This window comes from Taudactylus pleione, unplaced genomic scaffold, assembly GCF_031769625.1.
Source record: "Taudactylus pleione unplaced genomic scaffold, aTauple2 ptg000814l, whole genome shotgun sequence".
Lineage (NCBI taxonomy): Eukaryota > Metazoa > Chordata > Amphibia > Anura > Myobatrachidae > Taudactylus > Taudactylus pleione.
Genome location: NW_028285216.1, coordinates 2,471,131 through 2,497,190, shown reverse-complemented (window position 1 = coordinate 2,497,190; position 26,060 = coordinate 2,471,131). Strand labels below are relative to the sequence as shown.

Below are 26,060 nucleotides of genomic sequence, written 5' to 3'. Positions count from 1 at the left end.
GCCCCCGAGCCAAGGCACCTCAGTTTAGTTTGGTGCCCGGCCGGAGTCGGGTGCATCTGTCGGAGTGGGGGCTAGAAGATCCCCTGAAGCTTTCTTCTATGCAGCTGTGGCTGCACATCTGGATGTACAGCATGGACAGTCAGTCCTGACGTCCATGCTGTCTTCCCTACACCCCCACCGGTACCAGAACGCCGGTACCGATCCGGGGATGCTGGTGAGCATCTGGGGTCACAGCTAGCGGTGACCCCAGATGTTCCGGACCATGGCCGGATTCAAGGGGGACAAAGGTAAGCAGCGGGGTCCCGCGGTGGGTCCCCGCTAATCACATGGTCCTGAGTCCCCAGACAGGGGGCTCCCTGGGGACTGGCTGCAGCGTGGAGCCAGGCGACCAACCTGCGCTTCCACTACCCCCTGGGACAGCGGACCGCAGCAGAGCGGTAACGCTGCGGCGTCCCAGGGGTTAAATGCATGCCAGGGGAGCACGCCTTCCCTGTCTCACAGCCGGCACCTCCCCCGCTGCACACAGCCCTCTCTGCACGCTGCTGACTGGTCCTGTGGCAGCGCTCCTCCCCCAGGCCAGCCTCCTCTCTGCTCCTCGGCGGCCATCTTCCTCTGAACGCATGGTGAACGCTGCTGGAAGCCTGGACGGAAGCATCGTGGTCTGGGTCCCCCCGCATACCTCTCCTCCGATTTGGGTCAGGTCTGTGTATGCTGCGCTGTGTCCTACCAGGCCCTGTGTCTGCGTAGTTGATTGATCAGCGCTGTTAGTGAAGGAATTGATATTTCTTTGCATTGTATGTGACTGTGCTAGCGCTGCTGCCTGTAACTTTTCTTCTAAACTGTCAGCTTTATTACTATCCCTGTTCTTTCTGCTAAGCCCTTGCGGTGCGGTGCTGCAGGGTGGTCTCTCGCCTATTTGATATATAATTGGTGAGAGGGGTCACATACTTGGTGCCATCATGTCTGAAAGTGATTTTCCTCTCCGGCTACAGTGTACTACGTGTAAAGTACCGTTAGCGTATAGGGAGGGTAGCGCGGAGGGCCTCTGCCGGCAGTGTTTGTCCATGGCGCGGCCTCTTACGGTTACAGCACCGGTACAGGAGCCGCCCTGGGCTTGTTTCGCTCAGGCACTTACAACCTTAGTAGGCCAGTTAGCTCCGCAACCCGCGTTTTCACCGATGGGTTTGTCCCAGCAGTCAGTGGTGTCGTCACCCATGCAGGGTTTCCCACGACAATTGGTGGTACCCCACAGTCTCCCTATTTCCCCGCTCCCGGTTTCTCAGGAGCCGGCGTGGGTTAACTCCCTGACGAGTTCTGTACAGCACTTGTCGGATGTGTTGCAAGGGGAGTCTGTGATCCGGCCACATAAACGGCCGATGGCGTCTCTGTCGGCTCCTTATGAGGATGACGAGGGGACGTCTGATGATGGGGAGATTCTGGATCCTTACGATCAGGAACCTCTCCATACTAAGGACGCTGACGCTAAGTCCAAGTTATATATTCCTGGACTTATTCGGGCAGTCCGCACAGCCTTGGTGATTGAGGACGAAGTTCCCCCAGCGGCTAAATCTAAGTACGCCTTTTTTAAAGATGTGAAGGGCGATGCCACAGTCTTTCCTCTTTCAGGTCAGTTAGTGGACCATTTAGAGGAGGCGTGGAAACAGCCTGGCAAAAGATACCAGCCGCAGAGGCGCCTGGCGGTGGCTTATCCGTTCGCGGATAATTATTTTGCAAAGTGGGAATCCCCTCCACAGGTGGATTCTCACGTGACCCGTCTTGTCCGTAGTGCCACATTGCCGATGCCATCCGTGTCCTCCCTTAAGGATGCTACGGACCGCAAGGTGGAGACCTGCCTGAAGTCCGCTTATTCCCTTGCGGGGGGGGGGGGGGCAGCACGACCGGCTATGGCCATTTGCTGGGTTGCCAGAGCGATGGAGCGCTGGGCGGATTCATTAGAAGCAAATTTTGTTTCCGACTGTCTGGCCGAACAGGCGGAGTTGATTGGTAATCTCCGTGATTCGGCCACTTATATCAACGAGGCGGCCTTAGACATTAGTACTCTGGTGTCTAGAATTTCTTCAGCAGCGGTGGCTGCTCGTCGCACCTTGTGACTGCGATCCTGGAAGGCGGACGCAGATTCCAAAAGGGGTCTGGAGGCGTTGCCATTTACCGGAGAAGTTCTCTTCGGTCCGGATCTGGATAAGATTGTGGCCACGCTGGCGGCAGCCAAATCGGCTTGTCTCCCGTCGGCCGCTGCTCCTTCTGGTTCTGGACCATCGTCCTTTCGGTCATCTAGGGCCCAGGGCAGGCCCAAACCACAGTCTTTTCCTCGACAGGCTGGCCCTAAGAAATCGGCCAAGCCCCGGAAGCAGGCATGGAGTACCAGACGTCCGGCCCCCAAGCCAGATGACAAGCCTGCGGCCTGACGGTCCGGGCCTCCCTTTGGGGGATCCCAAAGTGGGAGGCCGCCTGCTGCAGTTCGCCCAGTGTTAGTCGGTCACTACGACAGACACTTGGGTTCTCGAGGTGGTCTCCCACGGGTACGCCCTCTCCTTCCGGCACAGACCCCCGGCTTGATTCTTCACCACGGGTCTACCATCAGACCGGAACAAGGCTACGGAGCTGTGGAAGGTATTGCACACTATGCTCCAGGCTGGAGTTATAGAGCCTGGTCCATTCTCCCAGAGGGGCCAGGGTTTCTATTCAAATCTTTTTTTGGTACAGAAACCCAATGGGTCGTATCGTCCGATTCTCAACCTCAAAGCTCTCAACAGGTCTTTGTGGGTACCGAAGTTTCGGATGGAGACCCTACGGTCCATCATTCTGGCGCTGGAACCTGGGGACTACATGGTGTCATTGGACATACAGGACGCTTACCTGCATGTCCCTATTCTTTTGCGCCATCAACAGTTCCTCAGGTTTGCAATCCGCAGCGACCACTTCCAGTTTCAGCGTTACCTTTTGGCCTGGTGACAGCACCACGTGTGTTCACCAAGGTGATGGCGGTCATGGCGGCTTCTCTGCGGCTGCAGGAAGTCCGCATGTTGCCGTACTTGGACGACCTTTTATTAGTGGCAGGATCTCCAAAGCTCCTTCTACGCCACTTGGGCCTGACCATTGCGCTACTGCAACGGCACGGCTGGATAATCAACTGGCAGAAGTCCACTCTAATCCCGTCTCGGAGGATTCTGCACCTCGGAGCCTTATTGGACTCGGAACAGCAGAGGATCTTCGTGACGGAGGAAAAGATCTCTGCTTTACAGTCGTTGGTGCGCAGTTGTCTGCTCAGTCGCCGGGTGTCTCTACACTCGGCGATGAGGTTACTGGGCTCAATGGTGTCGGTGTTCGACATGGTGGAATATGCCCAGTTTCACTCCAGACCTCTGCAGCACCTGATTCTGTCCAAGTGGAACGGGCTGCCGCAGTCTCTGAAGTCCCAGACAAGGTTCGCCTTTGCCTTGCCTGGTGGTTACAGACGACCCATCTCAGCGGGGGACGTCCGTTCTGGGTTCCAAATTGGGTCCTGTTGACAACGGACGCCAGTCTTCGGGGCTGGGGAGCAGTTTCGGGTCCACACTTGTTCCAGGGCAGGTGGACGCCGACAGAAGCGGAGCTTCCAATCAATATCTTGGAACTCCGTGCGGTCTTCAATGCTCTCCAGCAGGCACATCGGGTTCTCCAGGGTCGGCCGGTACAGGTCCAGTCGGACAACGCTACCACCGTGGCCTACATAAACAGGCAAGGAGGAACCCGAAGTCGGGCGGCTCTCGTGGAGGTCTCTCGGATCCTGGTATGGGCGGAGCGCAATCTTCCGGCCATATCAGCGGTCTTCATCCCGGGAGTGCTAAATTGGGAGTCGGACTTTCTAAGTCGCCATGACGTTCATCCGGGGGAATGGTCCCTGCACCCGGACTTTTTTCAACTGCTGGTGGACAGATGGGGTCTTCCAGAGACCGACCTCATGGCGTCCCGGCACAACAACAAGTTGCCGGTGTACGGGTCTCGCACAAGAGACGAAGGGGTGTCTCTGGTGGATGCTCTGTCCGTCCGGTGGACGTTCCGGTTCGCATACCTGTTCCCTCTGGTCTCCCTTCTTCCACGGGTAATCCGGAAATTCAAACAGGAAGGAGGGACGCTCCTGTTGATAGCTCCCGCGTGGCCCAGACGGCACTGGTTCTCAGACCTTCAGGGTCTGTCCGTGGACAGTCCTCTGCGGTTGCCGCTACGACTGGACCTTCTGTCTCAGGGTCCTTTCCTTCACCTGGACCTGACTGGGCTGTCTTTGACGGCGTGGCTGTTGAGACGCCATGCTGAGGTCCCGGGCGTTTTCCAGCTCTGTAGTGCGTACCATGTTGCGAGCTCGGAAACCGTCTTCCGCGAGGTTATACCATCGCGTGTGGCATACGTTCTTCCAGTGGTGTCGACCGAGAGGTTATGCACCGCGGGAGTTTCGTCTGTCTCGGATTCTCGCCTTCCTGCAAGCGGGACTAGATCATGGGCTTCGCCTTGCTTCTTTGAAGGTACAGGTTTCGGCCCTGTCTGTCTGGTTTCACCGTAGGATTGCTACAATCCCGGATGTGCGCACCTTTATGCAAGGTGTTCTCCGCATTCAGACGCCCTTTGTTCCACCTGTGGCGCCTTGGGATTTGGCTGTGGTCCTGAGGGCTCTCCAAGGACCGCCGTTTGAACCACTGGGCTCAGTGGATCTTAAATGGCTGACAGCTAAGACTGTTTTCCTTCTGGCTATTGCTTCGGCCAGACGTGTTTCTGATTTAGGGGCTCTTTCTTGTAGACCCCCTTTCTTGGTTTTTCATGGGAACAGGGCAGTGCTCCGCACTCGGCCCGAGTTTCTTCCCAAAGTTGTTTCCCAGTTTCATGTTAACGAGGAAATCGTTGTTTCCGGCCTTTAACTCACCGAGTCTTTCCGTGGGTGAGGCCTCTTTGGATGTTGTGCGGGCCTTAAGGACTTATGTTGACCGCACTTCTTCGTTTAGGAAGTCGGACGCTTTGTTTGTCCTCTATGGCTTCCGTAAAAAGGGTTGGCCTGCCTCAAAGCAAACTTTGGCAGCCTGGATCCGTATGGCTATTTCTGAAGCTTATCTTCATGAAGGCCTACCGGTTCCTCCTTCTCTGAAGGCTCATTCCACTAGGTCTGTGGGTCCTTCGTGGGCAGCTCGACGTGGTGCCTCTGCAGTCCAGATCTGCAAGGCTGCTACGTGGTCCTCTGTCCATACCTTCGTGAGGTATTACAGGTTTGACACCTTCGCCTCTCAGGATGCTTCCTTCGGGCGGCGGATTCTCCTTTCTGCACAGGAGCGTCCCCACCCTTAAAGGATACTGCTTTGGGACATCCCCAAGGTATCCTGTGGATACCCTATGGACCCTGAAGTAGAAAATATGAGATATGGTAAGAACTTACCCTTGTTATCTCTATTTCTACGAAGTCCATAGGGTTCCACAGGACTCCCGCCCTGTCGCACCTGTGCTGCAGATGGGCTTTGCTCTGGTCACCGGTTTTTCCGTCTCCCTCTGGTGAGAATGTGATTTTTGTGTGTGTCCAGATCTTTTTTCTCTCTCTTCCTTCTCCTCCTCCGGCCTATGGCTTGGTAACTAACTGAGGTGCCTTGGCTCGGGGGCGGGGTATAGGAGGGGGACCTAGTGCATCCTGGGAGGCTGAAAGCTTAACTCTTTGGTGCCCGATGACTGACGTCACACCTATACCCCAAGGTATCCTGTGGAACCCTATGGACTTAGTAGAAATAAAGATAACAAGGGTAAGTTCTTACCATATCTCATATTATTTGTAGTTCTGTCCTACACCATATCATTCCTTTCCTCTGGGCTTGAATGGGCTCTTCCTAAGGTGATCCAGCAGATGACATCTTGTCCACCCTATCCAGTGTGAGCCCTGTACCTTTTGGAATTCAGATAAGCTTTAAAGATTTTCTTTTTAGCACGCACAATTATTTTGAGCACTGATTTTCACTTTAATCAACAATATTACTCTATCAGACGCATGTCTTTTTAACCCTCCTTCCAGAACCACTCCAACCGTTGGCCAAACGGGACCTCAAGAAGACTGCTGCCGCCTTTTATTTTAAGGATCAGTGACTTTTATTTGACTTTATAACATTATTTAATCAATATATTGCACGAGTTGCATGGTATCTATTATTTAACTTAACCTGAGAGAATCCTTTTATTTGTGCGCTGTCCCTTCACACATTTTCACATATATATATATATATTTATTTTTTCAACATTTATTTATATAGTGGGCAGTGGAGGGGGAGATGTACTAAGCTCAGGAAAGTGATAAATTGGGGAGTGATATACCAACCACTCGGCTCCGAACGGTCATCTTACAGGCTTAGCTTGAAAAATGACAGTTAGGAGCTGATTGGTTGGTCGTTTATCACTCTCCAAAGCTTAGTACGTCTTCCCCATGTGTTTTGTTATGGAAGTTATACTCATCAATAAAACAGTTTCAGACTCCTTTTCACTTATAAGCCTCTTTAGTCACTGTTTCCCTGTATTTATTTCTTGCCTGGCTAGCAGCAGACATCATCATTCCATCATGTAGTTTGATTCGCATCTCTTCATCCTGGGAGAGAAACATGAATAAAAGAAAAACTATTAAAGATTCCAGCACTTACTAACTGTTCTACATGCTGGTGGCACTAGGTATGACAGAGACATGTAACTCACCCTTTACGTTACATTGGGGTAGATGTTAAGACTTTGCTGGGCTTCAGCATTCTCATAATTATCTCTCTTTCATCTATTGCTGAGCTGGCAGACAAAACATGGAACATGGCCTAGGCTGGCATCCTTCCCTGGCTATATAGCTTTTAATATAATTATTTTTTTCCTAAAGTGTGTGGCTTAAAAGGTATGCAGTCTGACAAGTTAGGGAGTTACTGTAAGGTCTCCAAAACTAGCTTCCAACTCCTGACGAACAGTTCTTCCATTTCCTTGGTCCTCCAGAGCCTGTGGTGCATTATATACTGTATATATCTGGATGCAAAGTAAGAAGTCTCCAGTAAACTAAATAATTATTGTAAGGCTGGATATACACACTAGACGATGTGTACCCAGCCAGACTTCGGCAGCGACTGGACCTGGCGAGGGAGCCAGCATCGGCAAGTGCACACACACTGCGGGCAGCAACAGCGGGAGCCATGCTGCATTCGAAAGCATGGCCCTCGCTAATGACGTCCCCTGTTGGCCCTGCATGTAGGTGCCGACGGAGAATGTTGCTTACGATGCGTGGGAGCGCACATAGCAGGTACGCTATACAATGTGCCTAATATGTTGCTCCGATCCGCTGGATCTGACAACATAATCTTGTCTAGTGTGTACCCAGCTTGCATTGGTGTTTTCACAGCTTTATTTTATGTGTTTACCATACTCTGGATGCAGGCAAATTGTGTAAGCGCCTCACTACGTCTGCCTTTGGGTTCAGCAGTCTTTCCTTTTTAGGGGCAAGTGACATTATCTACAGTCTGCCAAACTCTATGGATCAAACTATAAAAATATATTTGATTGCAATGATAGTGTACATATAACATTGGAAAGTATTGTTATTACACACTGTAGGCCTGAGTGTAGATTGCAGGAATTATGTAGGAATTATACTACACTGTCATCCTAAGAAGATGGTAACTAACACAAGCTGCTGTATAATGTGTTGGCACTATATAAATAAAGCTTATAATAATAAAATAAATTAACTTTGAGGAGCAACAAAAATTGATGGGGTTATAAGGAAGTTCATATGGGCAGATAACTAAAGTGTTAGAAATATAAAAAAACAGTGCTAACAATCAAAGATTGTAATAAAATAAGTTATGACTAATAGCACAATGATACATAAACTTAGACAGTAGCTAACATTAAAATATGATACTCAAAAAAAGTTCAATGGAACCAAGGCACAATTCGATATGCAGTTCGTGCACAATATGCAATTCATGGAATTGGTTGGGTGGAATCCTAATTAGTGGTGGTCCTATGCTGCAGAGGAAATCCACAGTCCTGAAGGTCATGTGCTGGTAAACCCAATAATGGACCGTGTCATCGTTTGCGTGGAGAAGCTTCTCACAAGAAGTGTCTGGTGCCAAGGTCTAATCACAGACGCGTTTCGCTGCTATCATGCAGCTTTTTCAAAGGTGTCTAACAGTGTCCAGAGTATCCTTACATTGACAGCTGTCTCTAATTTCTTACAATGTACTACAATGGTACAAATAATTAAATGTAGTTGATGATACTGCAAATAGGAGGCAAACAACACTTTGTTACCTGTGCAAATGAAAACCGGCCTCAATTACCTGTGTCAAAAGGACCTTAGTCTCCAGGTTGAGGTTAAATACAGGCTGCATGCTGCCACGTCTTCCACTCTTTGTATCTGGAATTGGAGCAGTAATTCCCTGGATTAAGAGTGAATATAAAACAGCTGCTAAGGTTCCCCTGCCAGGAAACAGAAAGTACAAGGTCTTCTGAGTGTAATATTAAAATTTTTGACAAAACCAGACTTTTATTACCAAGAAACTAGTCTGTCCTCTTTAACTGCTGCATTGCTAAAAATGACTAAGCTCCATCTAGGTTTTGATATTTATTATATAATCTCAGTAAAGTAGCTGTGAGCCATGCTCTGGTTATGTTTATTATTCTTGCATGGGGCAGAAAACAACCAGTCTCCTTCATTCTTATGACAGGTGATAGAGTGATCTATAGTAAATATACACAAGATTTACTTTAGAAGTAAAGATAATCCCATACATCATTGTCCATAGAAATGTAAACTTAACATTTATTATGTGCCTCTTGAATGGTCACCTCTGACTGTTTGTTTAGATGAACACTGAAAGCCCTATCTGGTTTCAGCCAATCAGGCCCAGCACAAAGGGGTCACGTGCGACATGTGATGTGATGTAATATAATTAGAAATTCCACTGGTTTATGCATTTACAGGGGAAAAAAAATAGACTTCAAAGTATGGAACACAATAAGTGTGTTCTTTGTACTCTGTATAAACATTAAATGGGCATAAGCATGGATTATACTTCAAACATAATTGCTGAGGTTTTGCTCACAGTCTCCAAGCTTTATGATGCAGCAACATATTTTTTTTAATTTTAAGATGCATTTAGCTGGAGAGCAGCATTTTGTTAGATATCTACTGAGTATATTTACTAAGCGGTGTTTTTTTAATTTTTGGTGGTTTACTGGCAGGATTGCATCCGTCTGATTTACTAGAGCCTAAACCGCCAGACAACCTCCGAGAATCCAGACTTTAGACTGCAATAGAACTTCGACGCACCATTTATATATGTATAGAAATACCAGTTTCATTCAAAAGGAGAAAAAATCACAATACACTTATAATGAAGGCCATCATTATGTATTGAATAAGGTTGCATATACATTAATAATTTTTATTTTATTTATAAATTGGGGGAAAATTATGCTTCATTTTATTGAGAGCAATATTCTTCATGAATTATATTAAAAGGTCAATATTAATTAATTGATAATTGGGGGTTTAAAAATATTTCTCAGGATGGGGAGAAGCATTTTTTTATTTTATGCTGTGGGCACAATTTTTAGAGCATTTAAATAATGAATGCCTCCCTCGTCATTAAAAAATATTTTTAAACAACAAATAATATAATTCATAAATAATAATGATAAAAGCAGACACTAATTTGCCCATTAATACAGTGGTTCACAAACTGAGTGTCGTAGCACCCTGGGATGCCTCGGGTCACTTGCAGGGGTGCCACAGGTTGGTGTTCCAAAACCAAATCAAATTATTTATGGTCAGTGTGATAGGCAAAACCAGTTCTGGTGGCTGCCAATCATAAAATATTTGGACAAACTGAGCACAACCCTGTTTACCATCACGTTTCTGAACCTGAGGAAGACATATAAGCACAATTTACTTAATTTAAACATTTTGCAAAATTTCTCAATTAATAACATTTAGACTAGGGATACCGTGAGCTGTTCACACGGTAGGCAGTGACCTATTTATTCAAGTAATGTTGTTGTTGAGAACAGGTTTCAAGGGGCAGGGGCATAAAGAGTGGGAATATAGGCCAATGGCAAGTTACCGACTTAGACAGAGAAAGGAGTATTGCCATCCAGTAGCACAGTGGTAGTAATGTAAGGCTTCGGTCTTACCGACTAGTTTGGTACTGACTATATCCCTGCATCTGTACATAAAACTTGTGTGAGTATTGGTTTTCTGAGATTTTGTTTTTCCCTAGGCTGCCTAAACTTCCTAAACAACTTCCCCTCTCTCTCCCCTTTTATCTCTCTACAGATCGACTTCCCTACTTCTGCATTTGATGTGAAATTCACAAAGCCAGAAATTGAGGCTTTTAGTCCCAGTTACGACTTGTCCAGCTTGTCTGAGGAGGACAGGAACAAGCTGCGTGAGGCCATGCAGAAAGAGTCCTTATACTGGTGCGTTCCTGGATTCCATCACAAGAACTGAATTTTTTCATTTGGTTAAAAGCTTACAAATTAGCACTTTGGTAATAGTTAAAAAGAGCATTTATATTTATTAGACATTTGCCTAATGGTAGCGTAAAATGTACTAACAGCTGGGCTGCTCTGCTGGATTACTGTCTCGATCTGTAATAGTGGATGATGCTGAGCTTAGAGCAGGGAGAAGGGGCAATGAAGTCTCAGAATTCCGGGATCACGTTGATTAGCCCTAAGGCCATTTAATAAAGACAACATTTTTTTTTTCACTATAAGATTTTTTTACCATTTTATATGGAGGTTCAGAGTTTAGAATTTGGTAGATTTCCCTACATTGAGCAGGATCCTTTTTTGAGAGGTAATATTTCTACACTTTGTAGAGCAATCTCAGATGACTAATTGAATGCCATGTACCAGTTAGGTACAGATCAGCTTGGACCCCAGCTTTTGTTATTTATCTAGCACAGGATTGGAAATGACAGAATCTGATTGGTTGCTTTGGGCAACTTCTCCACTTTCTCTCTCTCCAAGTAGTGATACCTCTTACCTTGGTGAGAGTAATTGTATTAATGGGTGTATTCTATAAGAGTCAAGAAACCAGAAAGTGGAGATAAACTGATTTAAATTTGTGTTAAATGAATGACATATTCTGGAATATAACAATATATCATTGCACAATCTGCAGCTTAGCACAGCTTTGGTGTGCCCTGGAGATATTTTAGCTCCATTTTAAGGACTGTTTAAAAGTATGTAAAACCATTATTTGACATTAATATATAGCAAAGGCTGTGTACTACGAGCAGATTAATATAACTGAAATAACTATGTTTATGTCCACCATACTCTCTTATTGCTGTGCCACAGGGTGCCTTGTTAGAAGGGAGGTGATACTTTACCTGAGCATGCAGAGTTTGAGCAACATCTTTGCAGTCTGGCTTTGCAGAAATCTATTGTTGTACTAATGCAGAGTTAAGCTGAATACACACTATGTACTTTCGACCAATTTGCAAGACCATCTTATAATGTGTACCCCCGATCTGTCGTTTTTCACCTGTTGTTCGTTGCATCGTCCCATAGGTGGTTCTGTATGATCAATGGGACGATTCCACGGACGACGTGGTGTTACATGATGCATGTAACAAAATATTACGTTGTCGTATGACAGATCATATAGTGTGTACTGAGATGTAATATATCGTTACATCGGGTCACTGTGTCGCACTGTCGTTAAGGTGTTTTTCGCACAATTGCAGCAAATAGGTAAAATTTGCGTTTATTCAAAAAGCTGCAATTGCGACTGTATGCCAAGTTGCAACTATCTAAAGATGTTTGCCAGTGTACAACAGTAGCGTATGTGTCCTATCTACACCAGAAATGTGTTGCATATGGGATGTAGTCTGCATACCAGCCGTCAGAATACTGGTGTCAGAATCCCGACGGCAGTCGGAATCCCGGATCCAGAATCTCAACCACTGACATCCCGACGGTAAGTATTAGGGTTAGAGAGAGGGTTGGGGTTAGAGTTAGGCACTAGGGGGGAGTGTTAAGGCTAGGCTGTGGGTGGGGAGGGTTAGGATCAGGCTGTGGGGGGAGGGTTAGGGTTAGGCTGTGGGAGGGAAGGGTTAGGATTAGGCTGTGGGAGGGGAGGAATAGGATTAGGCTGCGGGGGGAGGGTTAGGGTTAGACTGCTGGGGGAGGGTTAGGGTTAGACTGCGGGGGGAGTGTTAGGGTTAGACTGCGGGGGGGAGGGTTAGGGTTAGGCAGTGGGAAGGGAGGGTTCGGGTTAGGCTGTGGGGAAGGTGGGTTAGGGGGAGGATTTTAGGGTATTTACCTGCATGCGACGAGATTCTGTCGGGATGCTGCTGTCGGTTATTCTGACCGCCGGCATCCTGTACCCGTTGCATAGTTGTATGTCCCACTTGTGCCCATAGTTTTAACCATTCTTTTTTTGTAACAAATGCTTTTTATATTCGGTATCCATAAAACTTCTGAAAACCTCTCTAGTGCAGCACAAGCAATTTCCTACCTCATGTATCAAATAAACCCCCCAAAACATTTGCTTAAACATAAATACAAAAGCATAATATATGCACTAAACTAGTAACAAAGAAAACACCAATTAGCTTCAGCAGAACATTTACAAACAGCCATCCTTATCATCTGCTATTTGCACTTTCCCCTGACCACCCCGCAGATACGATTGTCTCAGGCATATATGCATTTGTTGCCTGGTCTCAATGTATTCACAATTTGTGAGGACACTTAGGGCCTGATTCATTAGCGTTCACAACTGCTATTATGCACGCAATCATCCGATTGTTGCGTTCTGCGTATGCATCGAAGTGTGCGAAGCAGGCCACTGTGATTGGGACTGTGATCGCAGTGACATAGCAAAGTGACAGGAAGTGCCATTTGTGGGTGGTGACGGGGGTGGTCGGCGATAATGCAGGAGTGCCAGTGCGTTTCAACACTGTTGTAGGGGAGTGCATAAATTAGCCACTGCGATGTCCTACGCAGCCTGAGGTCTCATAGCGTGTGGCAAGGTTAGCAATTTCTGAGAAGGTCAGAGCTGGTGCAAGTCTGCTTGAGGCTGCGATGGTACTCGATTGTACCGATGGTTTCGCAGACATGCTAAACATTACGGATATGTGTAAGGTAAAGTGGGCGTCCTTGTGTAGTGCTGCAACGGCATAGCGATCGCAATGAATGAGCGTAATCGCTGTTGCATTCGCAGTTGTGATCGGTAGTGAATCAGGCCCTTATTTACTGAACTTAGCCTATGTCATCTCTGCCTCGCCCATTCACGTGTGAGTGGCAGAACCACACAAATCTACATGGGCGCATCTGCCTGCATCACTTTTCCGGGCATGCGCAGAGCAAAATTTCATCAATTTATACTACGCGCTCAGGTACAATGCTCTCTCTCCGTGGGTTCCTGAATGTGTTTGTAGATCCACACAGTGGCAGGGCCAACTAAAGTGCCTGCAGGATCAGCTTTTTGATCTGTATGATCACATTAATACACTGTAGAGAGAGTTTCAGCTATCTGTAAGGGAGCAGGGAGATAATACTTTGCTATTCACTGGAGCCGTGTTAAAATGTAAAGTAGCGCCGAGCAATGTATTTTACTTCCACCATAGCTTTTACCAATGATTTTATTGCACAATATTTTCTTTCTCTTAAAATACAGCAGTGTGCTTTTACTTCTCCGATTAATAATGCACTTTTCACTGGCTGTGTTTTTCATACAGATCAATATTTTATGCTCTCAATTTTATTTATTGGGACCTTAACAAATGATGTTATGGGGACTACACATGTCTAGTGTATTCCCAGCCTGTATTTATAATAGTTTGGAATTGTGAAATGACCCAGATTTGAGATGCCAGCAACTTTTGCCAGATTAAGTATCACCAGTATTACCTGGCTGCTGTATGTAATATTACTATAGGGAACTAGTGAACTTCCCTCTTCCATAGCTACAAACACTTCAACTTCAGGCCCTCTACACTAGTCTCCCCACGCTTCTCCAGTTCTGTACAAATGTGCCCAATAGCTGACTACAGATGTCAAACGTTGGGCAGTTTGTGACATGTCATGGGTGTGATCTGAGAGTTACACACACTCCCATGCATGTTGCAGCTGTTTCCTGGTAACGCAACACCCAGACTGGTCTGGGAATACAGCAAGAAAGATTGTAACATGTTTCACAAAGACATTGTCTCTGTGACTTCAAAACCTGTAATTAAATACTCCTGCGATATTGAGATTGAAAGTGATAGCTCAGACTTCTGGTTCTCAATGATCCTCATTTCAGTTTTGTTGTCTTTGTTTGTATTAGGCTTGTACTGTATGTTATAATCCTGGTCACTTTTACACCTAAGCAGTTTGTCAAAAATAGTTTCCACGTTTTGAAATAGTAGTCTTTGCTTTTAAAGAAATTCTGGTTATAAACCGTTTTTGTACTTTAATACTTTCTAAATATGGTAAAAGCAGGTGTAACAGTCGCTTCCTGTAACCTCATTCTGTGACATGAACCTGTCAGATTGTTCTTGTCAGGTTAGTCATGGGCCCATCTTCTGCAGATGTACATGTATACTGCCCTCTAGTGGCCCAAGACATCACATTACTGCACTTTTTATAAGAATTCTTGCCATTCCTTCAATGCTAAAAAGAATATGCTATTTATATTCAAAGCCTAGTTTCACTATAGTTTTCTATAAATTTTGACTAGATATGTAGATATACACTACCGTTCAAAAGTTTGTGGTCACCCAGACAATTTCGTGTTTTACATGAAAACTGACTTTTGTTTATCAAATGAGTTGCAAAATGAATAGAACATATAGTCAAGACATTGGCAAGGTTAGAAATAATGATTTTTATTTGAAATAATAATTTTGCCCTTCAAACTTCGCTTTCGTCAAATTATGCTCCTTTTTCAGCAATTACAATAATGAAGACCTTTGGCATTCTAGCTGTTAATTTGTTGAGGTAATCTGAAGAAATTTCAACCCACACTTCCTGAAGCACCTCCCACAAGTTGGATTGGCTTGATGGACACTTCGTGGGTACCATACGGTCAAGATGCTCCCACAACAGCTCAATGGGGTTGAGATCTGGTGACTGCGCTGGCCATTCCATTACAGACAGAATACCAGCTGCCTGCTTCTTCCCTAAATAGTTCTTGCATAATTTGGAGGTGTGCTTTGGGCATTGTCCTGTTGGAGGAGGAAATTGGCTCCAATCAAGTGCTGTCGACAGGGTATGGCATGGCGTTGCAAAATGGAGTGATAGCCTTCCTTATTCAAAATCCCTTTTACCTTGTACATATCTCCCACTTTACCAGCACCAAAGCAGCCCCAGACCATCACATTACCTCCACCATGCTTGACAGATGGAGTCAGGCACTCTTCCAGCATATTTTCATTTGTTCTGCATCTCACAAATGTTCTTCTATGTGATCCAAACACCTCAAACTTCGATTCGTCTGTCCATAACACTTTTTTCCAATCTTCCTCTGTCCAATGTCTGGGTTATTTTGCCCATATTAATCTTTTCCTTTAAGTGGATATGGCTTTTTCTTTGCCACTCTGCATAGAAAGCTAGCATCCCGGAGTCGCCTCTTCACTGTTCGACTTTGACACTGGTTTTTTGAGGGTACCATTTAATGAAACTGCCAGTTGAGGACTTGTGAGGCGTCTATTTCTCAAACTAGAGACTCTAATATACATGTCTTCTTGCACAGTTGTGCATCGGGGCCTCCCACTTCTCTTTCTACTCTGGTTAGAGCCTGTTTGTGCTGTTCTCTGAAGGGAGTAGTACACACCATTGTAGGAAATGTTCAGTTTCTTGGCAATTTCTCGCATGGAATAGCCTTCATTTCTAAGAACAAGAATAGACTGTCGAGTTTCACATGAAAGTTCTCTTTTTCTGGCCATTTGGAGAATATAATCGAACCCACAAATGTGATGCTCCAGATACTCAACTAGCTCAAAGAAAGGCCAGTTTTATAGCTTCTCTAATGAGCAAACCCGTTTTCAGCTGTGCTAACATAATTACACAAGGGTTTTCTAATCATCCATTAGTCTTCTAACGCGCTTAGCAAACACAATGTACCATTAGAACACTGGAGTGATGGTTGCTGGTAATGGGCCTCTATACACCTATGTAGATATTCCTTTAAAAACCAGACGGTTGCAGCTAGTATAGTCATTTACCACATTAACAACGTATAAAGTATTTCTGATTAATTTAATGCTGTCTTCATTGAAAAAAAAAAAACAAGGAAATTTCTAAGTGACCCCCAAACTTTTGAACGGTAGTGTAAATACGGTTGTTCTTTATACACTGACTTTTTCCTAAAATTATGGATACATACTATTAAATGAAGACAAATGGAGTAGTGCCATTCCATGAAATGTCCCATACAGTATGCGACACTGTAAAAAAATATGTAGCTGTGTATTTTTTGAGTTTTCAACAAGTTAAGAATGGGAGGGAAAAAAACGATCAGGACCATCCACTGCCCCATACAGTATGGAGGTCCCAGGAGAGGGAGCAAACTGTGTCCTGGACCAGGAATGGGGTAGTCAGAGGGGTTCTGGGAAACTGTAAACTGAGGTCTGTCCATGCCTTCACTGTATTCTGATGCCATCATTTTAATATAGGAACCCTGAAAACATGTCCCACCCATTGTTAGCATATCTCTTGTATCAAAAGTAAGAATATTTGGCATTCAGAAACTTGGTCTTGTATGTGTTTATGTATAGAATAATTCATGAATATTCTATATAAAGCCATATTTATCTGAATATTTTTTGTATACTATGAATGGAAGCTGACATACTGTATTACCTTTTACTTTGGCAAGGTGAAATAAATATTCATAGAAAGGAATAGTGCTTCCCAATGGTCTAACTTACATGAGCAATTGCCTTGTCAACTGGAGAATGTCACGCCTGAGGGTTAGTTTGGGTAGGAACAGGCGTGGGAGGCTGAAAGGGAGTTTAGAGATGCATAAAGGAACTTGGGTGGCTTGAGCTAGGGCTTCCTCATGTAATGATGTGAGGAGATCGAGATATGGCAGTAGATCACAGGTTCACAAACTCTGTCCTCAGGACCCCAAACAGTGCATATTTCCCAGGTCTCCTCACAAAATCACAAGTGAATTAATTAGCTCCCCCTGTGGATCTGTTAAAATGTGTCAGTAAGTATTGAGTACACCTGTGCACCTGCTGGGTGACCTGGAAAACGTGAACTGTTTGGGGTCCTGAGGACCAAGTTTTAGAACCACTACAGTAGATCATAGACACGAAGACAGAAATATAATGGGGGATGTCCAATTAGCCGCGGTAAATTACCTCTCCTAGGGCTATCCAATTAGCTCCGATGCCGGCACTTATCCGGATTCTGATATCCCTGGTAAGAAGCTATTTTTCCCCCTGATCGCGGCAGTGAAAATAAATAGGCCTGCGACTTTTTCGCGGATCCTATGTCTTTTCGTGAAAAAAACAGAACATTTTCACATGTAAAAAACGGAATTTAATTGGATAGCACAAAAAATAATCGTCAAAAAAGACCCGAACATCAGTTGCAAAAAACACTGGGGTTTTTTGCGGCCGAAAATGTTTCGGAGCTAATTGGATACCTCCCAACAGCAGTATCAATACCTATTTAAAACCTCTATGCAAACCTGTCTATACCTTCTAAAATTGTCGCTATTTAGAGTAATGAGTCGCACAGTAAATAAATGGTCTCAGACTTTGGGTGTGGTTCCAAAGCACAAAAAGTTATTATTGAATATAAAAACAGATGGTTACACGCTGTGATCTAAAGACAATTAGCACAAATAAATCATACAGAACCAAGGTTCAGTTGTTACATACGCACGCGCTTTGGGCCCAGATACCGGCATCAGTAAAAGAAACCTCCGTCAACAGCACAGCAAGAAGACTGAGGTCTGAGTTCAGAGAGCCCACATATATACTCTTTACAGGGATAGGCAATACAATAGACAAGTTTGGCATGATTCCATTGGTTCTTCTTAAAGGTGCTTCTGTTACAGGATAGTTCATAGGTCAATTCAAATTGACACAAGTCAGCCTCCAACAGCCCTTTGTGTCCTTTTTCCCGCTGCTTGTTAGTCTAAGCTGATAACATTACAGAGTATATTTTAATGTTTTAACTCTCTATAGTCCATAGTTTGCAGACGCATGTTGCGATCTTCTCACCGATGATACCGGAAATCTGTTGAGACAAAGTGGATCAGTACAACACCAAACACGGTCTGCTTACCATGTACTAAACCTTAGATATCAAATAACCTTTATTTCACAACATTAATAATTACTGAATAAACCTTGAATATTACACTTTAATGCTAGGGAACCTTTTATGTAAGTGTGAAGTGTGTAAGTATTGGGGAATTGAGAAAAGATGCTAGTTAGCGCTGTGCGACTGTGTTTTGTTGAGTACACCATGGTACGTGTTTTGCAGGGTTAATCATTTTATATGTTTTAATGACTGTATTTACATGGTGAGGACTTTTAACTTCTTTCTATTGCGTGGGAATCGCACGACGCTATATAATAACATCGCCGTATGTACTTATAATGGCGAGATTCACTAAAATGGCGCTAGGCGGCCAGTCACAAAATGGTGTCGTCCCAATCTAATTTTAAACCGATCCTGCCAATTATCCGGCTTCGACAGCAGGTTGGAATGGAACTGAATGTATAATACTGAGTGAATGAGCAGAATCGGAATTGGGACCGATGATGCTGGATTAAGAGCTGGATCGGTTTGAGACCGATATTGATTTGAAGAACTTGATGGAATTGAATACGATGTTGAAGAATTGATGAACTTGATCAGTTTGGGACCAATGATGATGAGTTGCATTACTGGGTCGGTTTGGAACAGATTATGGAAGTATTGGATGGGACCGATGGTTGGAGATATCGTCTGGACCGATGTTTGGAAATATCAGCTGGGACCGATGTTTGAGAGATCGAATGGGACCAATGGTTGTACTTGGGAACAAGTGTCCGTGGATAACCCAGACTGGAGCACAGATGGAATGGAGACTTGCAACCATACTTGAAACTGGAATCACACGGACTGGAACTGCTCAAATACAGAGTACCTGGGAGCTTAGTAGGGAGCTGTAACTTCAGCAGAAGCGATGTTGTACTGGCAGTGGAGGCCAGTCAGGAAATGGAAGCGATAGAGGTGGATCCCCAGGGATTGGATGTTGTGATCAGTTGGTCTGGGAGCAGAACTCTGAGTGGTGGAGGAGAGTCAGGTGACTGAATCCAACATGGCTGCGCCCATACTGAGTTTGGAGGGAACTCTGGTGTGCAGCATGCCGGGTAAACACAGTGAAAGCGCAGAGCAGGAACCGTGTGGACAGACCTCATAGTTAGCTGGATGCGATGTGCTGTGCAGGCGGGCCTCTGTCTCATCCGGGAGTGATGTGCGGTCACAGCGTGAGCGGACCTCGGCGCTAGCTGGAACAGCACCGAAGAGGTAAAACATAAGCGAATATGGGAAAAATTTGTCAGGATCGTGACAGAGTAATTTGCTGAACATTTCTAAAATTATAGAACATACAATATAAATGTATAATGGTCCTAGGAATGAATTAATTTATTACTTGCTATGTAGCTTTGTGTGATATTTACATGTGTTTCCAGTGTGGGGGTCACCGTTCGCCAATTTTAGACAGTCTGTTGTCCAAAAGCTTTTCCATCTGACTAATGACTGGGCGGCACATCACCTGCATTGCATCTGTGTGACAGGCAAGACACAGGCCTTTGTGGTACACTCTGCAATATGTATAAGTCGTATTTTGGACAGACTTTTAACCTTAGCACTGCATGAATAGCCTGTACCCCTTAATGGAAAAAAGTAGACCTCAGTAATAATAATCCTTATTGCAAAATAATACAGTAATTGAATATGCAATTGATTCTGAGAAAAAAAACTGTCAGGGACATAATTTTGATGGAGAATAAGCAAAACAATTGTAAATGACTCCACTCAGCAATGATTATTAAATGGAGCATTTTGGGTTTAGTTCCTCTTTAAGTGAACAATCTCAGACATTATGCAGGAAGAAGAGCTATGAAAAAATGTATTGTTTATAAAATATCTTCAGTACAGTGAGATTTAGAATGAAGAAATTTATGTGAATCTGTTTGTTTGAACGTTTTAAAGTTAGAGCTCCTGCGTACTGTAACCGGAAGCCTGTATTAATATATATATATATATATATATTATAGACGTACAGTCTTCACCAACAGGGGCTGTGATAAATTGCTTTTGATAAATACAACCTTGTGCATGCCTTATGCAACTACTATACCAGATGTACATTTCTGCCTGCCTCATGCCAAGTATGTACAAGCCATTCATTAAATAACTGTGTTTTCAACCTTTTCTGGGTCAAGTTATGAGTAGAATGAACAAAATCTGCTTCCCAGAGTATCTGGTATTGTTAGTTCAGGTCAGTCTGAGACTTCAGATCTCTAGTCCCCATGCTCGGCGCCTTCATGAACTGTTAAAGCCATTATAAGTTGTCTTGCTCTATTAATATTGTATTTTATTATTTTTCTTTTTATTACTGTGTCTAGTTACGTTCTACAGATAATTGTAGACTTTATAACACAAAGTATAGTTTCCTCTCCATGTTGGGAAAATTTGGGTTATTAATACAGTATTATGTGATCTTATGCTTCATATTAAATGTAATACAGCAGGGTGGCTTGGATCAGAATAGCAGAGATTGCAGGTGTGTTTATCAGGCATGGAATTACATTACCTTCTGATTTTCATTCTCAGGCTAACAGATGTGGATAAGAAACGATTGTGGGAGATGCGCTACTACTGTCACTCTGAGATTAGCTCCCTTCCTTTGGTGTTGGCCAGTGCACCTAGCTGGCAGTGGGCATGCCTACCAGACATCTACGCTTTACTAGGCCAATGGACTCATATGAAACATCAGGATGCGCTGGGTCTGCTTCATGCTACGTATGTACAAGTACAGATATCTATCTATCTATCTATCTCTAGTTTGCGGCAATGATTAACTGTAACTGGCTGGAAAATGTCTCACCTCCCACATCTGTGTGTTTTATAAACTGGCCATCATATATCGACTGTTTCAGTTTCATGTATTTTATCAGGAGTAGGAACATAACATCCTTAAAATAAATTTTACATTAAGTGTTAACCTATAGCATTAGCAATCTGCTCTGCTGTACAAGGATCAGAAACAGGTCTTGCAACATACTTCTAAATGTTGGATGAGTATTTTCATACTGTCCCCTTCCTGGTGTCTGGATGCTGCTAATTGTTAAGGGATATAATGGACTCCTCCACACAGGTGTTTCTGACTGCTTCCAATCTAACTCAAGGTGTCCATACATCTGACAGGTATTGCCGCGATCCTGCGACGCGATCGGAAATGCCGATCTGCTGGGTGGAAACGCCGGCCAACATCGATGTTCAGCAATCCGTCGCAGGATCGCTGAAATATTACATGTTAAATGTCTCCGATTTGACAATCGCGATACATTTTTGATCGCGATCGTCATATTGGGAAAATCCAACATTTCTGCGATGCCGGGTTGCAGCATCGCAGGATCGCAGCAATCCATCGCAGATGAATGGGGCCCATCAGCTCTGCAATATGGATGACGTACAGCTGATTAAACCTGTATTCTTCTGTTATGTCTGTGATTTGTCAACTGATCTGTTATATTTATCATACCTATTTTGCTTTTCTAGCAATATAAATTTCTGTAATTAAACATGTAAAAAATGGATACCAAATGGGCATAAAAGGGGCAGATTCAATTACACGCGATCTGTCCTAACATATAAAGCTGGTGGAAGTGGTATCGGTGGCTTATTGAATCACTTTTTAATCAATATTATCATAGATGTTTGGCAGCTAATTCTAAATCCTGCGTTTTATTTTGATCTGTGACTTACCTTATTTTTAACCAGGTTCCCGGATCAAGAAGTGAGACGTACAGCCGTGCAGTGGATCGATTCCATATCTGATGCTGAGCTCCTGGATTACCTACCACAGCTTGTACAGGTGAATATGTTTCCCAACCATGCAGATTCACATGATCATCATTGAAGTATTCCCACCCTCTGAATACAATGTACTGTATCATTTACAGACATCACCGTGATACAAATGCAATGATCACAATAGTTGTATTGTAGTGCAAATGGTGTATAATATTATCCGAACAGCAAAGAGGTTCTATTTACATATGGAATAATTGCCATACATAAGAAAATTAGAATAGTACAACAAATCATTGTAAGGACACAGTAGAAATATAAATAAACTAGATAGCTCGCCATCCCTCCCGCCCCCCCATACTCCACCAAATGTACATACAGTCAGATGCATAAATATTGGGACATTGACAGAATTTTCATATTTTGGCCTCTATAGCATACTGCAAAAGCAACCAAAGAGTTTTTTTAAGGCTAAAAAGTGGAATGTTATGCAATGGCCAAGTCAATCCCCTGACCTGAATCCGATTGAGCATGCATTTCACTTGATGAAGACAAAACTGAAGGGAAAATGCCCCCAAGAACAAGCAGGAACTGAAGACATTTGCAGCAGAGGCCTGGCAGAGCATCACCAGGGATGAAACAGAGCATCTGGTGATATCTATGCGTTCCAGACTTCAGGCTGTAATTGCCTGCAAAGGATTTGCAACAAAGTATTAAACAGTGAAAGTTAGATTTAGGATTGTTTAGTTTGTCCCATTACTTTTGGCCCCTTAAAAAGTGGGAGGCACATATAGAAACTGTTGTAATTCCTACACCGTTCACCTGATTTGGATGTAATTACCCTCAAATTAAATCTGAAAGTCTGCAGTTAAAGCACATCTTGTTTGTTTCATTTCAAAGCCATTGTGGTGGTGAATAGAGGCCAAAATATGAAAATTCTGTCAATGTCCCAATATTTATGCACTTGACTGTATAACAAGTTATTGAAAAGAAAAATCAATACTGCAATCTTATCGGACGGTCATTAGCTGCAAGTTGTAACAGATTCCAGGACGAGTTCTGTAGACTATTATGGATTTGGGAACGCATAGAGGTAAAAAGTGTGTCTATATAACTTTCCCATATAAGGAAGAATTTCTCAGTTTTAAGGTCTTTATCTAAAATGGCTTCAACCCAATTCATTCTAAACAAGTAATGTAATTTGGCTTTAAAAAGAGAAAGTGAGGGTGGGAGAGGGTTTATCCAGGTGTGTAGAGCAGCCTTACAAGCTGCTGCACTTAATGCCAATAAAAGGCATCTGCTACCTTGAGTAATACGAATGTTGGGAGGAATTATACCAAACAAGGCCCATTCCGGCGTAAAAGGGACATAATTAACCACATTAGCAATAGAGTAGGCATGTACTTGAAGCCAAAAACCACAAATAATGGGGCATGCCCAATGACTACAATATATCTAATGCTGGGCATACACTATACAATTATTTGGCCGATGTGCATCCAACCAGTCAGACATGCCGGATCGTCCAGCTCATCTGTCCGATTAAATATTTTTTAAGTTAAAAGTTGGCCGCATCGAGCAGTGTATGCCTGGCCGCAGCTGACCGACAGACATTTCCCCTGTTCCTTCACAATGAAGAAATGGGGAAATGTCTCCTCCCCAGGGAAGGAGCACAGATATCAGGGCCAATACACAGAGCTATCTCAGTGTATTATCGCGATATCTGAAAGGTGTCAGGGTGCCATGTAAAATGTCTGTCGGCCTGACAAGCATTTTATCTGCTGTGTATGCCCAGCATAACCAATATATAGGTAGGTAATGATTTTTATATAATATAAACCCTTAAAATCAGTAAATGTCATTTTTTTTTTAAAAGAGGTTAACCTTTAAAAATTGGCTACACTGTATATAAACTGCAGAACTATGCACAATTCAGGACTATTGCTTACCAACATACCTAGGTGCATTTATAGTTTGCATAGTGCCCTATGTAATAGACAGGGCCAGTGTGTAGGTCCTCTGTGCCCCCTCACACATACACTACTTATGTAGTTTAGACTAGGGATGTGCAGGCTCGGTTCTACTCGGTTCCGTTCGGTTCTTTTTACCGGATCTTATTGGGTTTCAGCTGTCACGAGTTTTGGATAGCCAATAAGATTCGGTAAAAAGAACCGAACGGAACCGAGTAGAACCGAGCCTGCACATCCCTAGTTTAGACTCGGGTGGGATGGCAATTTATTTTTTTTGGGTGTGTGGTGCTTGGCTGTGATATCATAGCCTAGCATAACACTAGGTCCGCTTCTACGGTTTTAAGTGTAGATGCGAGCTTAATGCGTACATTTCTGCATCTCCCAAGATATGTCCTGCAAATGGGCGTATTTTCAACTCTAGATCAGCCCCTTATTGAGCAGCTTTGGTTTTACACTATAATGTAGGTTTGAGCTAGGATGCAACCCCCTCCTAATGCTAACTCTGTTCCACACCTGCTTTAGTGCAACATGATTGCATCAGGACGAAAAAATTGCATTGCTTATATTTAATATCTAGGTTTAAGGTTGTTTATTTTTCCTAATCTATTCTGTCGCTTTCCCACTCAGGCTTTGAAATATGAATGTTACCTGGATAGCCCACTTGTCAGGTTCCTACTGAAAAGAGCCATCTGTGACCTAAGGATCACACACTACTTCTTTTGGTGAGTCGTAATGTGTGTGTGTGTGTGTCTGTAATATATATATATATATATATATAATATGGATCGACTGGAGATACATACATGAAAACTGACTTATTTAACAAATGAGTTGCAAAATGAACAGAACATATAGTCAAGACATTGGCAAGGTTAGAAATAATGATTTTTATTTGAAAGAATAATTTTGTCCTTCAAACTTTGCTTTCGTCACAGAATGCTCCTTTTGCAGCAATTACAGCATTGCAGACCTTTGGCATTCTAGCTGTTAATTTGTTGAGGTTATCTGAAGAAATTTCACCCCACGCTTCCTGAAGCACCTCCCACAAGTTGGATTGGCTTGATGGGCACTTCTTGCGTACAATACGGTCAAGTTGCTCCCACAACAGCTCAATGGGGTTGAGATCTGGTGACTGTGCTGGCCACTCCATTACAGACTGAATAACAGCTGCCTGCTTCTTCCCTAAATAGTTCTTGCATAATTTGGAGGTGTGCTTTGGGTCATTGTCCTGTTGGAGGAGGAAATTGGCTCCAATCAAACACTGTCCACAGGGTATGGCATGGCGTTGCAAAATGGAGTGATAGCCTTCCTTATTCAAAATCCCTTTTACCTTGTACAAATCTCCCTCTTTACCAGAACCAAAGCAGCCCCAGACCATCATATTACCTCCACCATGCTTGACAGATGGCGTCAGGCACTCTTCCAGCATCTTTTCACTTGTTCTGCGTCTCATAAATGTTCTTCTGTGTGATCCAAATACCTGAAACTTCGATTCGTCTGTCCATAACACTTTTTTCCAATCTTCCTCTATCCAATGTCTGTTTTTTTTTTGGCCATATTAATCTTTTCCTTTTATTGGCCAGTCTCAGATATGGCTTTTTCTTTGCCACTCTGCCTAGACGGCCAGCATCCCGGAGTCGCCTCTTCACTGTATATGTTGATACTGGTATTTTGCGGGTACCATTTAATGAAGCTGCCAGTTGAGGACTTGTGAGGCGTCTATTTCTCAAAACTGGAGACTCTAATGTACATGTTTTCTTGCACAGTTGTGCATCGGGGCTTCCCACTTCTCTTTCTACTCTGGTTAGAGCCTGTTTGTGCTGTTCTCTGAAGGGAGTAGTACACCGTTGTAGGAAATGTTCAGTTTCTTGGCAATTTCTCGCATGTAATAGCCTTTGTTTTTAAGAACAAGAATAGACTGTCGAGTTTCACATGAAAGTTCTCTTTTTCTGGCCATTTGGAGAGTATATAATCGAACCCAGAAATGTGATGCTCCAGATACTCAACTAGCTCAAAGGAAGGCCAGTTTTATAGCTTCTCTAACAAGCAACCGTT

At 43.9% G+C, this 26,060-nt stretch overlaps 1 protein-coding gene across 3 annotated transcripts in view; it reads left to right on the top strand.

Annotated features, from left to right (window-relative positions):
* Positions 1-26,060, top strand: part of PIK3C2B (phosphatidylinositol-4-phosphate 3-kinase catalytic subunit type 2 beta) — a 202,458-nt gene that overhangs the window by 113,151 nt on the left and 63,247 nt on the right. For all 3 annotated transcript variants that reach the window (XM_088458178.1, XM_088458180.1, XM_088458177.1), the window contains exons 15-18: positions 10,328-10,470; positions 20,836-21,024; positions 22,006-22,099; positions 24,633-24,727. In XM_088458178.1, the coding sequence (XP_088314304.1) occupies positions 10,328-10,470; positions 20,836-21,024; positions 22,006-22,099; positions 24,633-24,727 (521 nt within the window). The remainder of the gene's footprint in view (positions 1-10,327; positions 10,471-20,835; positions 21,025-22,005; positions 22,100-24,632; positions 24,728-26,060) is intronic.